General features: G+C 37.4%; 1 protein-coding gene across 9 annotated transcripts in view; it reads right to left on the reverse strand.

Annotated features, from left to right (window-relative positions):
• Positions 1-17,157, reverse strand: part of SCAF8 (SR-related CTD associated factor 8) — a 249,609-nt gene that overhangs the window by 205,231 nt on the left and 27,221 nt on the right. For all 9 annotated transcript variants that reach the window (XR_004184579.1, XR_004184577.1, XR_004184580.1 and 6 more), the window contains 2 exons: positions 6,557-6,640; positions 2,333-2,377 (listed from right to left, as the gene is read on the reverse strand). Coding sequence is in view for 5 of the 9 variants with exons in the window: in XM_031667701.1 (XP_031523561.1) it covers positions 2,333-2,377; positions 6,557-6,640 (129 nt within the window). In the remaining 4 variants the exon portion in view is untranslated. The remainder of the gene's footprint in view (positions 1-2,332; positions 2,378-6,556; positions 6,641-17,157) is intronic.

A 17,157-nucleotide genomic window follows, 5' to 3' on the forward strand; every position in this document is an offset into this window, starting at 1 on the left:
GGTGAAGAAACTGTTCTGTATCTTGACTATGGTGATGTTTGTATGAATCTATATATATGATTAAATGCATAGATATACAAATCAGTGCAGGTAAGACAATTAAAATCTGAGTAAGGTTAGTGTCAATAGGTGACTGTATCATGTCCTGATTGCAATATTTTACAATTCTACAGAACGTCACCACAGTGAGAAACTGAGCGAGGGGCACATGGGATCTCTACATGATTTATTCCTTATGATTTAATGACATGTGAATCTATAATTAGTTCAGAAATAAAAGTTTAAATATTTATATATATATTTTTTATATATATACACACACACACACAACTTATTTTAACCATTACACAAATCTGTTGCTGGATCTCTGATTTAAACAGGGTAGTAGCAAAGCATTTAAAGTTTTTCCCCATAGACTGACTGGCTTCTTCAGAATGACTGTAATTATCTCACGATGGAATAACTTTGCTCATTCCAGGTCTTCCTAAGATTCTAACACGTTTTATTCAAAGTACCCTACCCCAAAATGAAATCAGTCAACAAGCATTTATCCATAAATTCACTTTTACCTTTTAAACCTTTACAACTCAAATTGTGGCTTGTGAAGAAACATCATCTAGGAGCTGCTACAAATGCAGAATCTCAGGCATTTTTAACAAGATTCCTAGGTAAATTCCTACTCATAAAGTTTATGAGGCACAGTGTAAGACATTAAAACTTTTTGGCTGGGCACTGTGGTTCACGCCTATAATCCCAGCACTTCTGAGAGGCCAAGAGGGATGATCATTTGAGGTCAGGAGTTCAAGACCAGCCTGGCCAACATGGTGAAATCCCATCTCTACTAAAAATGCAAAAAAAATTAGCTGGGCGTGGTGGCGCATGTCTGTAATCCCAGCTACAGGGGAGGCTGAGGCAAGAGAATAGTTCGAACTCGGAAGACAGAGGTTGCAGTGAGCCGAGATCATGCTACTGCACTTCAGCCTGGGTGACAGAGTGAGACTCCGTCCAAAAAACAAAACAAAACAAACAAAACAAAATCAACAACAAAACAAAACCAAAAACAAACCAGACATTAAAACTTTTAAAGAAAGATCTTTTATCAGAACAATCTCTGAGAAATGCTTTTAAAAGCGTAAGACCAAATAAAATGTTCCAATCACTAACATTTTTCAACTTTAAGTGAAACAAACAGCATACTTGTTATTCAACCCTTTGTCTTAGCTTCAAGTTACCTAAACCACTTAATCCCCAAATATGTTTTATCGATACTACATACACACACACATTTTTTGAGACAGGGTCTCACTCTGTTCCCCAGGCTGGAGTGCAGTGTGTGATCCCAGCTCACTACAACCTCTGCCTCCTGGGTTCAAGCAATTCTTGTGCCTCAGCCTCCCAAGTAGCTGGGATTACAGGCATGCACCACCATGTCAGCTAATTTTTGTACTTTTAGTAAAGACAGGGTTTTGTCATCTTGGTCAGGCTGGCCTCAAGTGAACTCCTGGCCTCAAGTGATCCACCCACCTTGGCCTCCCAAAGTGCTGGGATTACAGGTGTGGGCCATTGTGCACAGCCTATCAATACCATATTTTATTTTATTTTATTTTTTTTTGAGACGGAGTCTCGCTGTGTCTCCCAGGCTGGAGTGCAGTGGCCGGATCTCAGCTCACTGCAAGCTCCGCCTCCCGGGTTCACGCCATTCTCCCGCCTCAGCCTCCCAAGTAGCTGAGACTACAGGCGCCCGCCACCACGCCCGGCTAGTTTTTTGTATTTTTAGTAGAGACGGGGTTTCACCATGTTAGCCAGGATAGTCTCGATCTCCTGACCTCGTGATCCACCCGCCTCGGCTTCCCAAAGTGCTGGGATTACAGGTTTGAGCCACCGCGCCCGGCCTATCAATACCATATTTTAAATATTGAGAAAACAAGAATTTTAAAAAAGAAAAAGGAACTGAATCACATAACGGCTAACTGACTTATTCAAAGTTACCTAGCCAGTTGAATGACTGAAATCTCACTTCAAGTCCCGCACCTTTCTCCCAGGTGAAGAACATAAACACACTGCAACCTTGCTGAATCCTTAATGCCACATGACACTGATTCTCAAACTGGCTCTGCTTACATTTAGGCACATGAACATAGGCAGAATACAAACCTAAGTAAAATTATATGAAAGGCACTTTCATTTTATTTCTTAATTAGAAAATAAAATAACTGGAATCACTTTTTAACAGTCCATCAAAACAACTTAAACTTGGGTATTTGATCTAAAGGAGAAGAGTACAGGCATTAATCTATAATTATAGCACATGTATGGAAAATTATATACTTACTTTCTGAATAAACTTCTCAACACTCTGTACCACATGTTTATAGAACTAAAAGAGGAAAAAAATGAAGTATGGTTTTAAAATCAGTTTGAGGAGACTGAAATTTCCTAACCACAGGTTTTACATGTTCCAAAGGTCTATCAAAACAATTACCTTAACCAAGAATTCTGAGACATTCTTGTCACTCACCTTTATATGCAACTAGCTGTGCTATATAATTAGTAAAGGGCTTCTCTGAAGTAGATGTATGATCAGTATGTCCAAAGTGCATTACCTTACCATAGATATAAAATAATGCTATTGAAGACCTTCTGAAAGTACACTTTAACAAACAGTTGTGTTGACAGCAAAATACTTGTAATAAATACTGGTGCGTGTATGTTCTTACATTCACGAAAGGAAAAGTAAAGATTTCATATGATTTTATCAGTTAAATCAAGGGAAATTCAAAAAATCAAATAACTACAAGTAACATTAATAAATGTATGTAAGGTAGTTGTTTTCAACTTCATTTATCTCCTGCTTCTCCTGGAAAATGAACTACAAGAATACAAAATAAAACATAGAAATGTATAATATCCTAATGCATCAGACAAAATGAATCAGCAGAAGTGAACATGCAGATTAAAAATTAGTAATGGGCCACTATCACTTTTAAGAAAACTTAGAAGATTTAAGTTTCATAAAATATAGCACTATGAATAAACTTGAAATAAATTATAAAATTAGCATAAAGAATTTGTGCCTAGGCCGGGCGCGGTGGCTCAAGCCTGTAGTCCCAGCACTTTGGGAGGCCGAGACGGGCGCATCACGAGGTTAGGAGATCGAGACCATCCTGACTAACACGGTGAAACCCCGTCTCTACTAAAAAATACAAAAAACTAGCCGGGCGAGGTGGCGGGCGCCTGTAGTTCCAGCTACTCAGGAGGCTGAGGCAGGAGAATGGCATAAATCCGGGAGGCAGAGCTTACAGTGAGCTGAGATCCGGCCACTGCACTCCAGCCTGGGCGACAGAGCGAGACTCCGTCTCAAAAAAAAAAAAGAATTTGTGCCTAATAAATTTTAATGCCACAATAACAATACCATATTGGCGTATTATTTCTGTTTAAAGAACCTGAATTGTGTTTCTCTTTATACTTTTTTTTGTTTGTTTTGGAGACATAGTCTCACTCTGTCCTGCTGGTGTGCAGTGGCACAATCTCGGCTCACTGCAACCCCCACCTCGTGGGTTCAAGCAATTCTACCACCTCAGCCTCCCAAGTAGCTGGGACTACAGAAGCACGCCACTATGCCTAATTTTTGTATTTTTAGTAGAGATGAGGTTTCGCCATGTTGGCCAGGCTGGTCTCCAACTCTTGACCTCAAGTGATCCGCCCACCTCGGCCTCCCAAAGTGCTGGGAGTACAGGAGTGAGCCGCTGTGCCCGGCCGTCTTTACACTTTTCTTCTCATGAATTATGGATTTTAAGGACATTCCCTTAGACTGAAGAAATATGAACATTCAACTAAACCTCAGCACTAAATCCAGTATTTATAACAAAAATAAAGGAAAACATCATGAACTCATATTCACCAAATCAAAACCTACAAGTTTAAGTTTGGCTAAAGTTACTTACAATCAAGTAAGTTTACTCAATGGTTTAAGTTACTTAAGTAAAAAAGCTAAAACAACTACTTAAAGTTATTAGGCTCTTTATAGGCCCCTGAACATTTAAAAATCAATATGCAAAATATTAAATAACTACACATTGAAGGAACAATTCTTCTGGAAGACATCTTGACAGTGTTCTTTGCTTCTAGTTACTATACACAATTAGAAATTTGCTTCCTAAATCTTAACTGAAAGTTTATTAATTCTCATAGGCCTTCTTCCACAGGAGGTTTTCTGGGAGGTTTTGTAGACAGTGCAATGTTAACCATCACTCATTAATCATCTCTATATAAAAAACAATGACTTACTTCAATATGAAACACAGTATCATTTAAATCTGATTAATAAAATGCAGTGTTTTATATATATATATACACACACACAAAATGCAATTTAAAGAAAGTAGTGAAAAACAGCTGGTCTAGCCTCTTCAAAAATGTCAAGTCACAAAAAAAACGGCTGGGTGACAGGACAAATAAGTATAATGCGTGATCTTGACTGGATTCTGAAAGAGCAAGGTTGATGGGAACAGCTACTAGTCAACAATGCAACAACATTAAAATGTAACGATGAACTGTATATTAGATAATTATATCAAAGTGAAATTTTTTGCATGTGATTGGTGTATTATGGTTCCCTAGCAAAATGTCTTTATTCTCAGGAGTTTCAAATTCAAGTATGTATCAAGGATTGTTATTACGAATGAAGTTTGAAACTAACTTCCACATGTAGCAAAATGTTAACAATCAGCAAATCAAAGGGAAGAATATGTCCTGCTCACCATAATAATTTGCAACTTATGTTTAAATTTTTTCAAAATTCAAAACATTAAAAACAATAAGTCAAAACAGTAAAATATATCATAATAATAAAGATTAGACTCTTTAAAAAACATTACTTCTTTAAAAAAAAAAAAAAAAAAAAACTAAGAGCCAAGATCTCACCATGTTGCCCAGGCTGGCCTCAAATTCCTGGGTTCAAGCGATCATCCTGCCTCAGCCTACCCAGTAGCTAGGACTAACAATGTGTGCCACTGTGTCCAGAGTTAGACTCTTGACTGACAGAATTCTGGATTAAAATTCTAGCTATATTTACTCCTACTACTGCAAATTACTTAATTTCTCTCAGACCCGTCTGACATCTGAAAATAGAAAACACTGTTTGCACCTATGCCTCATTAACTCTATTAAGAAAGTACTCTGCTCAACAAGCTATGAAAAGTGCATCAATTACTAATTGTCACAGAAAAAAATACACGTTTGCATAGTTTCAAATGATCATGACCATAAAAATCAGACAAATAGAATAAAGTATAAGACAATAACATTATTCCATAGTAAGCCTATCAAATACTCTAAAAAATCATGTCTTTGAAAGATTTTCTGGCTTCAACGTGCTTATAGCTACTGTCATTCTCTCTCATTTCCTGTCATGTAAGTACATGGATTTTAACTATAGATGTAAGATACTAACAAGTCTGAAAACTAAGCTTTAGCCACTAGAAAACCGCAAAATCAACTAATGAGCTGAATTTTCTCCCACTAGTAATTACTAGTAAATGGAAATTTGTTAAATCTAACACATTGCTGTTATTTAAAAGATAATTTAAATAGTTGGTGCTTTTGGTTACAGTTAATATTTTAATTCAGGGCAGGAAAACATACCACTGAATATTCATAGGTTAGTATCTACTTAATTAGAAATAAGTACTCACTTATTCTCAATTTTAAGAGGCCTACTAATTCAGGGAATCTTAGCCCCGGGCACAAGAACTTCTTGGGGAAAAATCTATGGCTGAGCTTGAAAAGACCCTTCTGCCAAAAAGTTCCTATAAAATTGTGTGCATACGTGTATTTCTCTAGAGAGGATCCAACCTTTTCCTAAGATTTTCAGAAGTATTCATGAGTTAATATAGGTTCAAAACCTACTTTATGAGAGCACAGGTTAAATGTCTATGGCCATTTCCCACAGTTCAAATCCCTGATACAAAGAGTCACAATTGTTTTCCTTAATGGCCTAACTTCAAATCTATAATATTAATAGAATCAACAAGAAAAAATGAATATATCAATATATAGAAACCTTTTACCACTCAAATTTCAAGGTTCTGTCAAGTCAGTGTGGCAAAAGACACTGTTAAACACATTCTCCATAATGTGGATATATGCAAAATATTATCTGTCTAAGAAAGGTGAGGAAAAATGACTGCTTCAAAAAATTTATGGAAGAATGCTTAAGGAAGAACATTTATCGAAATGTTAAATGTTAGGGAGGCTGAGGCAACAGGATCACTTCAGTCCAGGAGGTCGAGGCCACAGTGAGCTATGATCGTGGCACTGCAGTCCAGCCTGGGTGACAGAATAAGACACTGTCTCTTAAAAAGCGTAATAATAAACATTAAATGTTTATCTCTAGGTGGGAAAGTCTACAGGTGACAATTTTCTGTGTTTTTCCACAATTAACATGTGTTAACTCTGTAAAGTGAAAGAGAACATACAATCCATAAAAATTATCCCCCATCAAACTATTAATATAGTTTTTTCTTTTGAAAATAGAAGAGTCAAATTTATTACTCACCTTAATAGCTTTGATGGCGGCCTTAGTAATTTGGGTCATTTTTGCTTTCGAAATGGGTGGTTTATAGTCATTCAGGGAATACAGCTGATGAAAAAAGAACAAATTTACATACAGCAAAACTCTCCAAGCAATTACATGAAACTACCAAACATGTTCATTTTTATATTCTCAATGAAACCAACTTACTGTTTTTCTTTTACAAATCAAGCTCAACATCATTACCCATCAGGCAAATGCAAATCAAAACTATAATGAGCTACCACTTCACACTTACTTGCTTATAATCAAAAAGACAGTAACAAGTGTAAGCAAGGATGTGGAGAAACTGGAACCCTCATACAATACTGGTGGGAATATAAAATGTTGCAGCAGCTTTGGAAAACAGCTTGATAGTTCCTCAAAAGATTAAACACAGTCAACATATAACCCAGCCAATTCCACTTCTAGGTATGTACCCAAGAGAACTGAGAACATGTATTCACAAAGAACTTGTACGTGATACTTTTTACCATCTGAGGGTTGAAAAAGAAAGAAAGAAAAAAAAAACCTGTACACATGTGGTCATTGTAGCCTTATTCATATAAAATTCATTTAAAATTCATAAAAAAGCAGACATCCAAGTATCTGTCAGTTAATGAGTAAACAAATGTATCTATTCAAAGAAATATGAGCCATAAAAAGAAAAAAAAAGTACTGATACATGTTACAACCTGAATGAACCTTGAAAACATTATGCTAAACTAAAGAAGCCAGGTGAAAAAGGCAACATGTATATAATTCCATTTATACGTAATATCCAGAAAGGGCAAATCTATTGGTGGTTGTCTAGGGCTGAAAGAGTTGAAGATTAATGAGGAATCGCTGCTGATGAGTGTTTCTTGTTGGGATGATGAAAATGGTTTAAAATGGAATGTGACGATGATTGCACAGAATCACTGAATTGTATACTTTAAGTTGACTGATTTTATGGTATGCATCTCAATAAAACTTTTTAAAAATCAAGGGCTCCGGCTGGGCAAGGTGGCTCATGCCTGTAATTCCAGCACTTTGGGAGGCCTAGGCAGGTAGATCACCTGAGATCAGGAGTTCAAGACCAGCCTGGACAACATGGTGAAACTCTGTCGCTACTAAAAATACAAAACTTAGCTTGACGTGGTGGCAGGCACCTGTAATTCCAGCTACTCGGGAGGCTGAGGCAGGAGAACTGCTTGAACCCAAGAGGCGGAGGCTGTAGTGAGCAAAGATTGCACCACTGCACTTCAGCCTGGGAGCCTCCAGAGAGAGACTCCATCTCAAAAAGAAAAAAACAAAAAAAAGGCTCTAATGTTTAACAATAATCACACCCCATCTGCCAATTGATTGATTGATTGATTGAGACAGGGTCTCACTGTGCCACCCAGGCTGGAGTTCAAGGGCATGATCACGGCTCACTGCAGCCTCTACCTCCTGGGTTCAAACTATACTCCCACCTCAGCCTCCCAAGTAGCTGGGACTATAAGCGCATGCCACCACACGGGCTAATTTTTGTATGTTTTGTAGACGTGGGGTTTCACCATGTCGTCTGGGCTGGTCTTGAACTCCTGGGCTCAAGCAATCTGCCTACTTCGGCCTCTCAAAGTGGTGAGGTTACAAGCATGAGCCACAGTGCCTGGGCTACCTCCAAATCTTTGTTTTGAAATTTCTCATATAAGCAAAGGGAAAGAATCCTACTCAGAGTGAGGAAATTAGGCAACAGACAACTAAGCTTAAATGAATACTGATTAAAACTTCTACTGTATGTACAGATGCTGATTTTTAAGTATAATACTGTAAGATATTAATTAGAAGTTTGGAAACTAAACTTTGGCCATGTTGGCTAGGCTGGTCTCAAACTCCTGGGCTCAAGTGATCCGCCTGCCTTGGTTTCCCAAAGTGCTGGGATTACAAGCGTGAGCCACTGCGCCAGGCTTACTTATATGTGGATTTTTCCAATAAACATTAGAAAATTTTTGAGAGATTTTTGACAATTTAAAAATACATGCAGAGGAACTGTGTAGCCTAGCAATATTGAAAAAACAAAAAAGGCATGTCATGAATGCATAAAATATATGCAGATACTAGTTTATTTTAGTTTAACATTTACTACCATAACATACATAGCATCATTCACAGGAGAGAGAAACATAAACAATGTTAAAGATGTAATATTAATCATAACCGCAAAAACCTCTAGTATAATAATTTCACAGCCACCTACTGTTGCTATTGCAGTGAGCTCAAGTGTGAGTATCCACTTAAAATGCCATGTGATGTTAACCATTTCTGCATGAGCAGTTCATCTCTCTAATAAATTGCTATCATAGTAAAAAATTGTATCTTGCAGTTCTTGAAGATTTTTCATTGTGTTTCGTGCAATAACATAAACCTTGAATACCAGCACAGACCCATGGGAAGTGGCACTAGTGATGCTGAAGGCATTCTCAAGAAGCAAAGTTATGACATTAAAAGGAAAGCGCTGACTTGCTTGATATGTACAGTAGGTTGAGGTCTTCAGCTGCAGTTGCCCACCTTTTCAAGATAAATGAATCTGGCATATGAGGACCATTGTCAAAAAGAAAAGGAAATTCGTGAAGCGTCACTGCAGCTATCCCAAAAGGCCAAAAACCTCGAACTTTTTCTGAAATATCTTTTTATTTTGTATTGAAAATGCAGCCTCTGTGTGGGTACAGAATTGTTATAAGAAAGGCATACCTACAGACTCTAATATGATTAGAGAAAAGCTAAGTCATTATATGATACCTTAAAGCAAAAGGGAGGTGACAGATCTAAAGCTGGAGAATTTAATGCCAGCAAAGCATCGTCTGATCATTTTAGAAAGAGGTATGGCTTTAAAAATGTCAAGATACCAGAAGGTCAAGCATGGTGGCTCATGCCTATAATCCCAGCACTTTGGGAGGCCAAGGCCGGCAGCTCACTTAATTCCAGGAGTTCAGGACCAGCCTGGGCAACATGGCAAGACCCCGTTTCTCTAAAACATACCAAAAAAATTAGACAGGTGTGGTGGCCTGCGCCTGTAGTCCCAACTATCAGCTGAGGTGTGAGGATCAGTTGAGCCCAGGAGGCAGAGGTTGCAGTGAGCTATTATCTGTGCCACCGCACTCCAGCCTGGGTGACACAGTGAGACTCCCATCTCAAAAAAAAAAAAAAAAGAGAGATAACAGAAGAAGCAGCTTCTGCCAAACAAGAGGCAACACATGATTTCCCAGATAGCATTAAGAATTTAAGAATATCATTGAGGAGAATGAGTATCTTCCTGAACAGGTTTTTGCAGATGAAAGTAATTTATTCTGGAAAAAAAAAACCACACACACAAAGAACAATTATTGGTAAGGAAGAAAGGCAAACACCAGGATTTAAAGCAGGAAAGTATAGGCTAACTCTACTATTTTGTGCAAATGCAGTCAGGCTTATAATCAGGACTGCCCTTTCTATAAAGCTGCTAACCTGAGCCTTGATAGGAAAAGATAGAAGACATTGGCTGGCTACCAGTCTTTTGGTTATACAGAAGGAAGGCCTGGGCAAGAACACTTTTTCTGGACTGGTTCCATCAATGCTTTGTCCCTGAAGTCAGGAAGTACCCTGCCAGTAAGGGACTGCCTTTTAAAATTCTTCTCATACTGGACAAGGCCCCTGGCCACCCAGAACTCCATGAAGGCGTCAAAGTAGTCTACGTGTCCCCAAACGAGACGTCTCTAATTCAGCCTCTAGATGAGGGGGTCATAAGGACCAAAGGCTCATTATACACTGTAGTCTACAAAGGGATCATCAATGCTGTGGAACAGAACCCCAACAGAACATCATAGAAGTCTGGAAGTATTACACCACTGAAGATGCCACCACCGCCACAAAAAAAGCTGTGAAAGCCGTGAAGCACAAAACAATAAATTCCTGCTGGGCAAAACTGTGTCCAGATGTTGCACATGACTTCATAGGATTTATAACAGAACCAATGAAGGAATCATAAAATTGTGGATATAGCAAAAAAAAAAAAAGGAGGGGGGCGCTGGAGGGACGTGAAGGGTTTCAGGATACGAATCTTGGAGAAATTCAAGAGCTAATGGACACCACATCAGAGGAATTAACAGAAGACAACCTGACGAAGAAGAGTGCTTCCAAACCAGTGCCAGACGGTCAGGAAGAAGCAGAAGAAGCAGTGCCAGAAAACAAATCTACTTTAGACAATCTGGCAGAAGGGTTACAATTATTCAAGACTGCTTTTGATTTATTTTTAGAACACAAACCCTATGACACAGGCACTAAAATTAAAGCCAACAGTGGAAGAAGAATTGGTGCCATGCTTAGAAACATTTTTAGAGAAATGAAAAAGCAAAAAAGTTGGACAGAAATTATGATTTCTGTAAAGTTACACTGAGTGTATCTGCCTCTCCTGCCTACCCTTCCATCTCCTCCACATCTTCTGCCTCTGCCACCCCTGAGACAGCAAGACCAATCACTCCTCTTTCCCTTCCTCAGCCTACTCAACATGAAGACAACAAGCGTAAAGATTTTTATGATGATCTACTTCTACTTAATGAATAGTAAATATACTTCCTCTTCCTGATAATTTTCTTAGTAACATTTTCTTTTCTCTTACTTTAAGAATACAGTATATAACATATATAACATATAAAAATATGTGTTAACTCTTTATGTTATTGGTGAGGTTTCTGGTCAATAGTATGCTATTATTAGTTGGGGAAGAGTCAAAAGTTACATGATTTTCAGCTACACAGGGGGTTGGTGCCCCTAAACCTGCCATTGTTCAAGGGTCAACTGTACATACGCTTCCAACTAATTATTTATCCAGAGTCTCTAAAATCTAATTTGTTAAATCTGATCATCAGAAAACATCATTTCATCTAATTCTTCACTGAACGCCTTTACTAAAATTTAATATTAAGTTCTCAACTTTAAAGGTTGATAAAAATTTCTAATAGAACAGTGTCTTTTACTGATCCTATTAAATAATTAACCTACTTAAATTCAGAAATTAGAGAGTGATTCAGTTAGCTTGGTGCTTACTTTTTATCAAAGATATGTGATTTAACAAGTTTCCTGCTTCTTTCCTTGGCTTCTAGGGATCTTGCCGATACGTTTATTCTACCATCTGAACACACATTTCAAATGTCTACTGACATCTATTTCTCTGCTGTATTTAACTAGTTCCGTTGGATACAAAAATAAACTGTTTTCTATTGTGTTTAATTTTGTTAACTAAGCTGTTTCATGGTTCTTTATAAATCGGTTGGAGTATAAGTTTACTCAACATTTACTGAACTAATGTGAACCCAGCAACATGACTTCAGAAGCACTCTGCCATCACGTAGTTTCCAAGTAAATATGTCCAAAATTTAGGTGTTCTATACAGTTCACTACTGCTCAATCCCAAGCAACAAATTTAATCCTCAAAAAGACCTCCATCTGACAGTGCTGGTGGTATAGTGGTAAGCACAGCTGCCTTCCAAGGACCTCCATCAAAGACCATTTGTTGAGAATTTTATGAATGACACTGTAACTATCAGTACTTTAGAAAAAGAATATGATGATGATGCTGGCCCATTAGAAGCTTTTCATAAATGTCCTTAAATAATGTACATAAAGAGACTATATTTAATTTAACTTCTTTACATCTACAAGACATGACTGCCTGGTACACAGCAAGCATTCAATAATAAACCTTCATTATCCAACTGATAATTTATTAATATTGCTACAACACACTACTATTAGGAACTACAAAGCTTCATTCCAATTCTCATTCTAATCAGATAATGTTAACCTGCCTCCAAGAATTGGGAATGTTATTCTCTTCATATTCTCAAAATCTGATCCAGGATAGAAAATCATGGTTTTACACTGAAAAATGCTGAAAAAGAATGAAAGCTGATTCTGGGACCTTTCTTTTCCTTTGCCTGCTGATTCCACCTCTATGCTTGGGTGAGAAGACCATGGCTACATGCTCTGTAGGCTTGTGCTCTCCAGCTACCCAGTGTTCTCTATAGGTTTCCATCTTACCAGTCTACTTCTTGGGATCTGGCTCCCTGCTCCCATGTTTTTCAAAGTCTTAAGTGGCTGCTGATCCCCGTTAGTTTGTTCCATCAAATTCTACCTTTTCTAGGGCTACTGGTGCCTGCTGTGCTATTACTCTCTCTGAACTCTGCTTCCTAAACGACAAGTTTATTCCCCACCTATGCCATGTTCTAATATTATCTAATGTCAAATGACCAAACCCTTTACTTGTGCAAATTCTCTATGCTCATCTGACCTCAGGGATTGAAATAACTTACCAGTCTTCACCTGTCCCTTCCTTTGGCCACTCAAGACTTATCATTTCAATGAAAATATACTAAACAACAGAGCCAGACTCTGTCTCAAAAAAAAAGGAAAAGAAAACACACTAAAGAAGAGCCTTGGTTTTCAGTCTAATTCATTATTTATGTTTCAACTCCCAACATGTACATTAAAGAACGTTCCTTAAACTTGTAAAATTTTAAGTTTCTATACTACCACTTGTAGGCACCACAGTAAATGCGTATTTTTAATCTGAAGACTTATATAAGTCAAATCAATTTCTAATTCCTCAAGGTTTGAGGAATCTTTTACCTAAACTGAGACAGCTACTCCATCACAAAACTTATCTCTAATCAAGATCTTAAAAGCACTCATCAATTAGGTCCAGCATCAGCAAACTTTTTCTGCAAAGGGCCAGATAGTAACCACTTTAGCCTCTGCAGGTCATACTGTCTTCTATTACAATTCCTCAGCACGGCCCTTTGCAACAGGAAAACAGCCATAAACAATTTATATATGAATCAGCACAGTGTGTTCCAACAGAACTTACAAAACCAGGCCAACCCCTGGATTCGGGGAGCATTCTCCATCCTACAGATGTGGGTTTGTTTTTTTTTTTTTTCCTTTTCTGATAAACACTGCAATCTCACACCCCCGGAGAATATACCTATGTCCTCCCCTCCTCTATGCATTAAATGAAACTCATTACCCAAAACCCAAAATTTAACAAAATGCTGTACCTTCATGCTTGTTATTTTAAGTAAATGTCTTCACTTCAAAAATTTTTGTGCCTTTCCCAATTTTAGCAGTATTAAATGAATTCTACCATGACCTTAAAGGGCCCAACAAACAGCTTATTATCAGTTATATCCCAGAGAACCATCAACAATGTGCTCATGTACAAAGTTGCTGGTTCTATGGTCAAAGGAATTAACCTTAAGAGTGAACCTAAAATAACTAAATGTAATCAATCCAGTCCATCTTTCTTAACAATGGTCCTTTAAGCCCTTGAGAGTACTGATTAGAATCCCCCAAATCTCCAAAGAAATCAGAAACTTCATAAAAGTTTCTGCAGCCAAGACAATCTTGATACTTTGAATTCCAGACAGCATGTGAACCAGATATTTCCCTTTTCTTCCTCTTATTGAGAGGATAATAAAGAACTCAAGAAAGAAAAAGGTATAAAAATTCACAATGAAAAGCAGAATGAGGAGGGGAGAACAATCAGCAGAGATGTCACAAACTTCCAGAAAATGGAAATGTGATAAAAAGATTGGTAAATGATGACATAAGAAGGAAACCATAAGCTATAATACACATAAGAAAATATAACCAAGGAGGAAAATACTTTGTCATGGAGAATTCCAAAGTCTCACCACTCCAAATCAAGGTATTAGAGGGCAGGAATGACACAAGCGAACTAGTACATCATCTGCTGCTGCACAAAATCAATAAATAATGTCTAAAACTGACCACCCCAGAAACAGCATTATAAAATTATTATTTTGTGATATGAAGGTAACCACCAGAACTAAAATGTTAAGAATTAAAACTACACTACAGATACTTCAACTGTCAAATAAAATCCCTTATTTTATAATCAGAAATAATATGGCTATATTTATAAGTGACAGTAACGTAACTTCCAAAGCCTCAAGGTGAAATATTTGTATTATAAATAAAAATGTAGCTCACAAAAAATCTTAAAAGGAAATACTACAAAATGATAATTGGTTTTGTTAGAATAACTTTGGTAGGCAGAATTCTAAGATGGCCCCCAAGACTTCTACCCTGTACACGCCCTATATAATCCCCTCTATATAATGACCATCCTTCAGTGTGGGTGGGACCTATGAACACGACCGGACAGTCACTCCTATGGTAACTATTGTAGTAGACCACAGATGGGACCAATGGCTACTAGGACATGAGGGTAGCCCCTAGAAACTGAGAGTAACCCCTAGCCCACAACCAGTAAAACAAAAAAGAGACCTCAGTCCTACAACCATAAGGACTTCAATTTAGCCAAAAGCCTGAATGAATTTGGAAGAAGGCCCCCGAAGTTTCAAATGGGAGCCCAGCCCTGGATAACACGTCCATCATCCAAGTGAGATCATTAGCAAAAGACCTGGCTAACCAATGCCTAGATCCTAACCTGTGGAAATTATGAAACAAATATATGCTGTTTCTAGCCACAAGCTAAGTTTGCGACAATTTGTTACACAGCAATAGAAAACTAATACAGTAGAAAAAATATGTGAATGCTTTTTTAAAATTTTCTAGTATGTGTATAAACTTGAAAGTTTTCATATTTTTGTGAAACTTTTTATTAATAATTCATAGTAGAAATTAAATTTTAAAACAATATTTCTCGGGTTTTTCCTAAGTTTACAAGTGAAAATAAAAATTCAGTATTTTGCATATAGGAGTAAAAAGTAAATAACAGATTTGTTTCACTAATAAACTGATTTCGCTGATAAAATGGAACCAAAGAACAGAAACTGTAGAAATAACAGCAGCAAATTCCATATTAAGAAAAGCATGTTCTAAAACAATATGACAAATAGTGACTTTTATAGTCCCTTAAAATAAAAACTCCTTTCCAAACTTTTTCTTCCTAAGGTTTTCAAATTTATTTATAAAAAATATTGAAAATAAAACTTTAAATATAAGCTTTGGTTAACTTTTGATATAGCAATATTCCTGAGTGATCAGAATTTTTAAAGATAAAGAGCAAAGGCCAAAAGGAGATGTTACAGACATACTGAGGGAATCCTCCCAGATCAGGTTTTTGATAAAGGCAAAGCTCCTCCCTTTTATTCTAAAAAAAGGGCCAGTCTGAAAACTTCTAAAGTGGTTGGTTGTTTGTTTGTAGAAGCAGTTTTTCTCTATTGCCCAGGCTGGAGTATGGAGTGCACTGGCACAATCTCAACTCCCTGTAACCTGTAACCTCCGCCTCCAGGGTTCAAGCAATTCTCCTGCCTCAGCCTCCCAAGCAGCTGGGATTACGGGTGCCCACCACCATGCCCAGCAAATTTTTGTATTTTTAGTAGAGATGGGGTTTCACCATGTTGCCCAGGTGGTCTCAAACTCCCAACCTCAGGTGATCTGCCTCCCTCAGCCTCCCAACAAAGTGTTTCAAAAGCATCTTTGAAAAAAACAGAACACACGTAACTGCAAACAAAGCACATAAAATCTGAAATGTTACAACTAATAACCCACTATCAAATGTAAGAAATAATCTTTTCTTTTAAGAAAAATGCTTAGAGCCAAGCACAATGGCTCACACCTATAAATTCCAAAACCACTCTGGGAGGCAAAGGTGAGAGGATCGCTTGAGGCCAGGAGTTCAAGACCAGCCTGCACAGCACAGTAAGACTCTGTCTCTATAAATATTTAAAAAAAAAAAAAAAAAAATCAATGGGACATGTGGGTGCATGCCTGTAGTCCCAGCTACCTGGGAGGCTAAGGCAGGAGGATCATTAGAGCCCAAGAGTCCAAGGATGCAGTGAGGCTTTATCACGCCACTGCACTCCAGCCTGGGTGACAGAGCAAGACGGTCTCTAAAAAAATTTTTAATAAATAAATTCTTAGAACTTTTTTGTGGCATAAAATATTTTAATATGAAAAAATTGGAAAATACAAAAAAACATGAAGAAAACATGTAAACTATCTATAATCCCACAATTCATTACTCATTCAAAATACGTTCATGAGCACTAGGCCTCTGTCATGAAACTTAGTCTGCTTTTAGAGGTAGACAATATTCTAATAAACTAATAGACACAGCAGAGTGTAGTTAAGTATACAATAAAGATAATGTGATGAAGAGTGTGAGATACCGTATGTATTTCTCAGAATTTCAAATCCAGAACTTTAAAAAAAAAAAAAGTATAAGACATTACAAAGGGAAGTGATGTTTATTTTCCTAAAATTGTAAGCCTGAAATACGCAAACATCTGTCTAGCAAGATTAAATCTATCTAATCTTTGTAAAGGAGAAAAAAGAAATCCTCTAGCTAATTAATAAAAAAAAGAAAAGAAAAGAAAATGAGCCAGAATTTTATTTTATTTATTTAGAGACAGAGTCTTGCTCTGTTGCCCAGGTTGGAGTGTGGTGGCACCATCTTGGCTCACTGCAGTCTCCACCAGCCGGGTTAAAGTGATTTTCTCACCTCAGCCTCCCAGGTAGCTGGGATTACAGGCATGCACCAACACATGTGGCTAGTTTTTTAAATTTTTGGTAAAGACTGGTTTTTCGCCATGTTGGCC

Source organism: Papio anubis, chromosome 6, assembly GCF_008728515.1.
Source record: "Papio anubis isolate 15944 chromosome 6, Panubis1.0, whole genome shotgun sequence".
In the NCBI taxonomy this organism is placed as follows: Eukaryota; Metazoa; Chordata; class Mammalia; order Primates; family Cercopithecidae; genus Papio; species Papio anubis.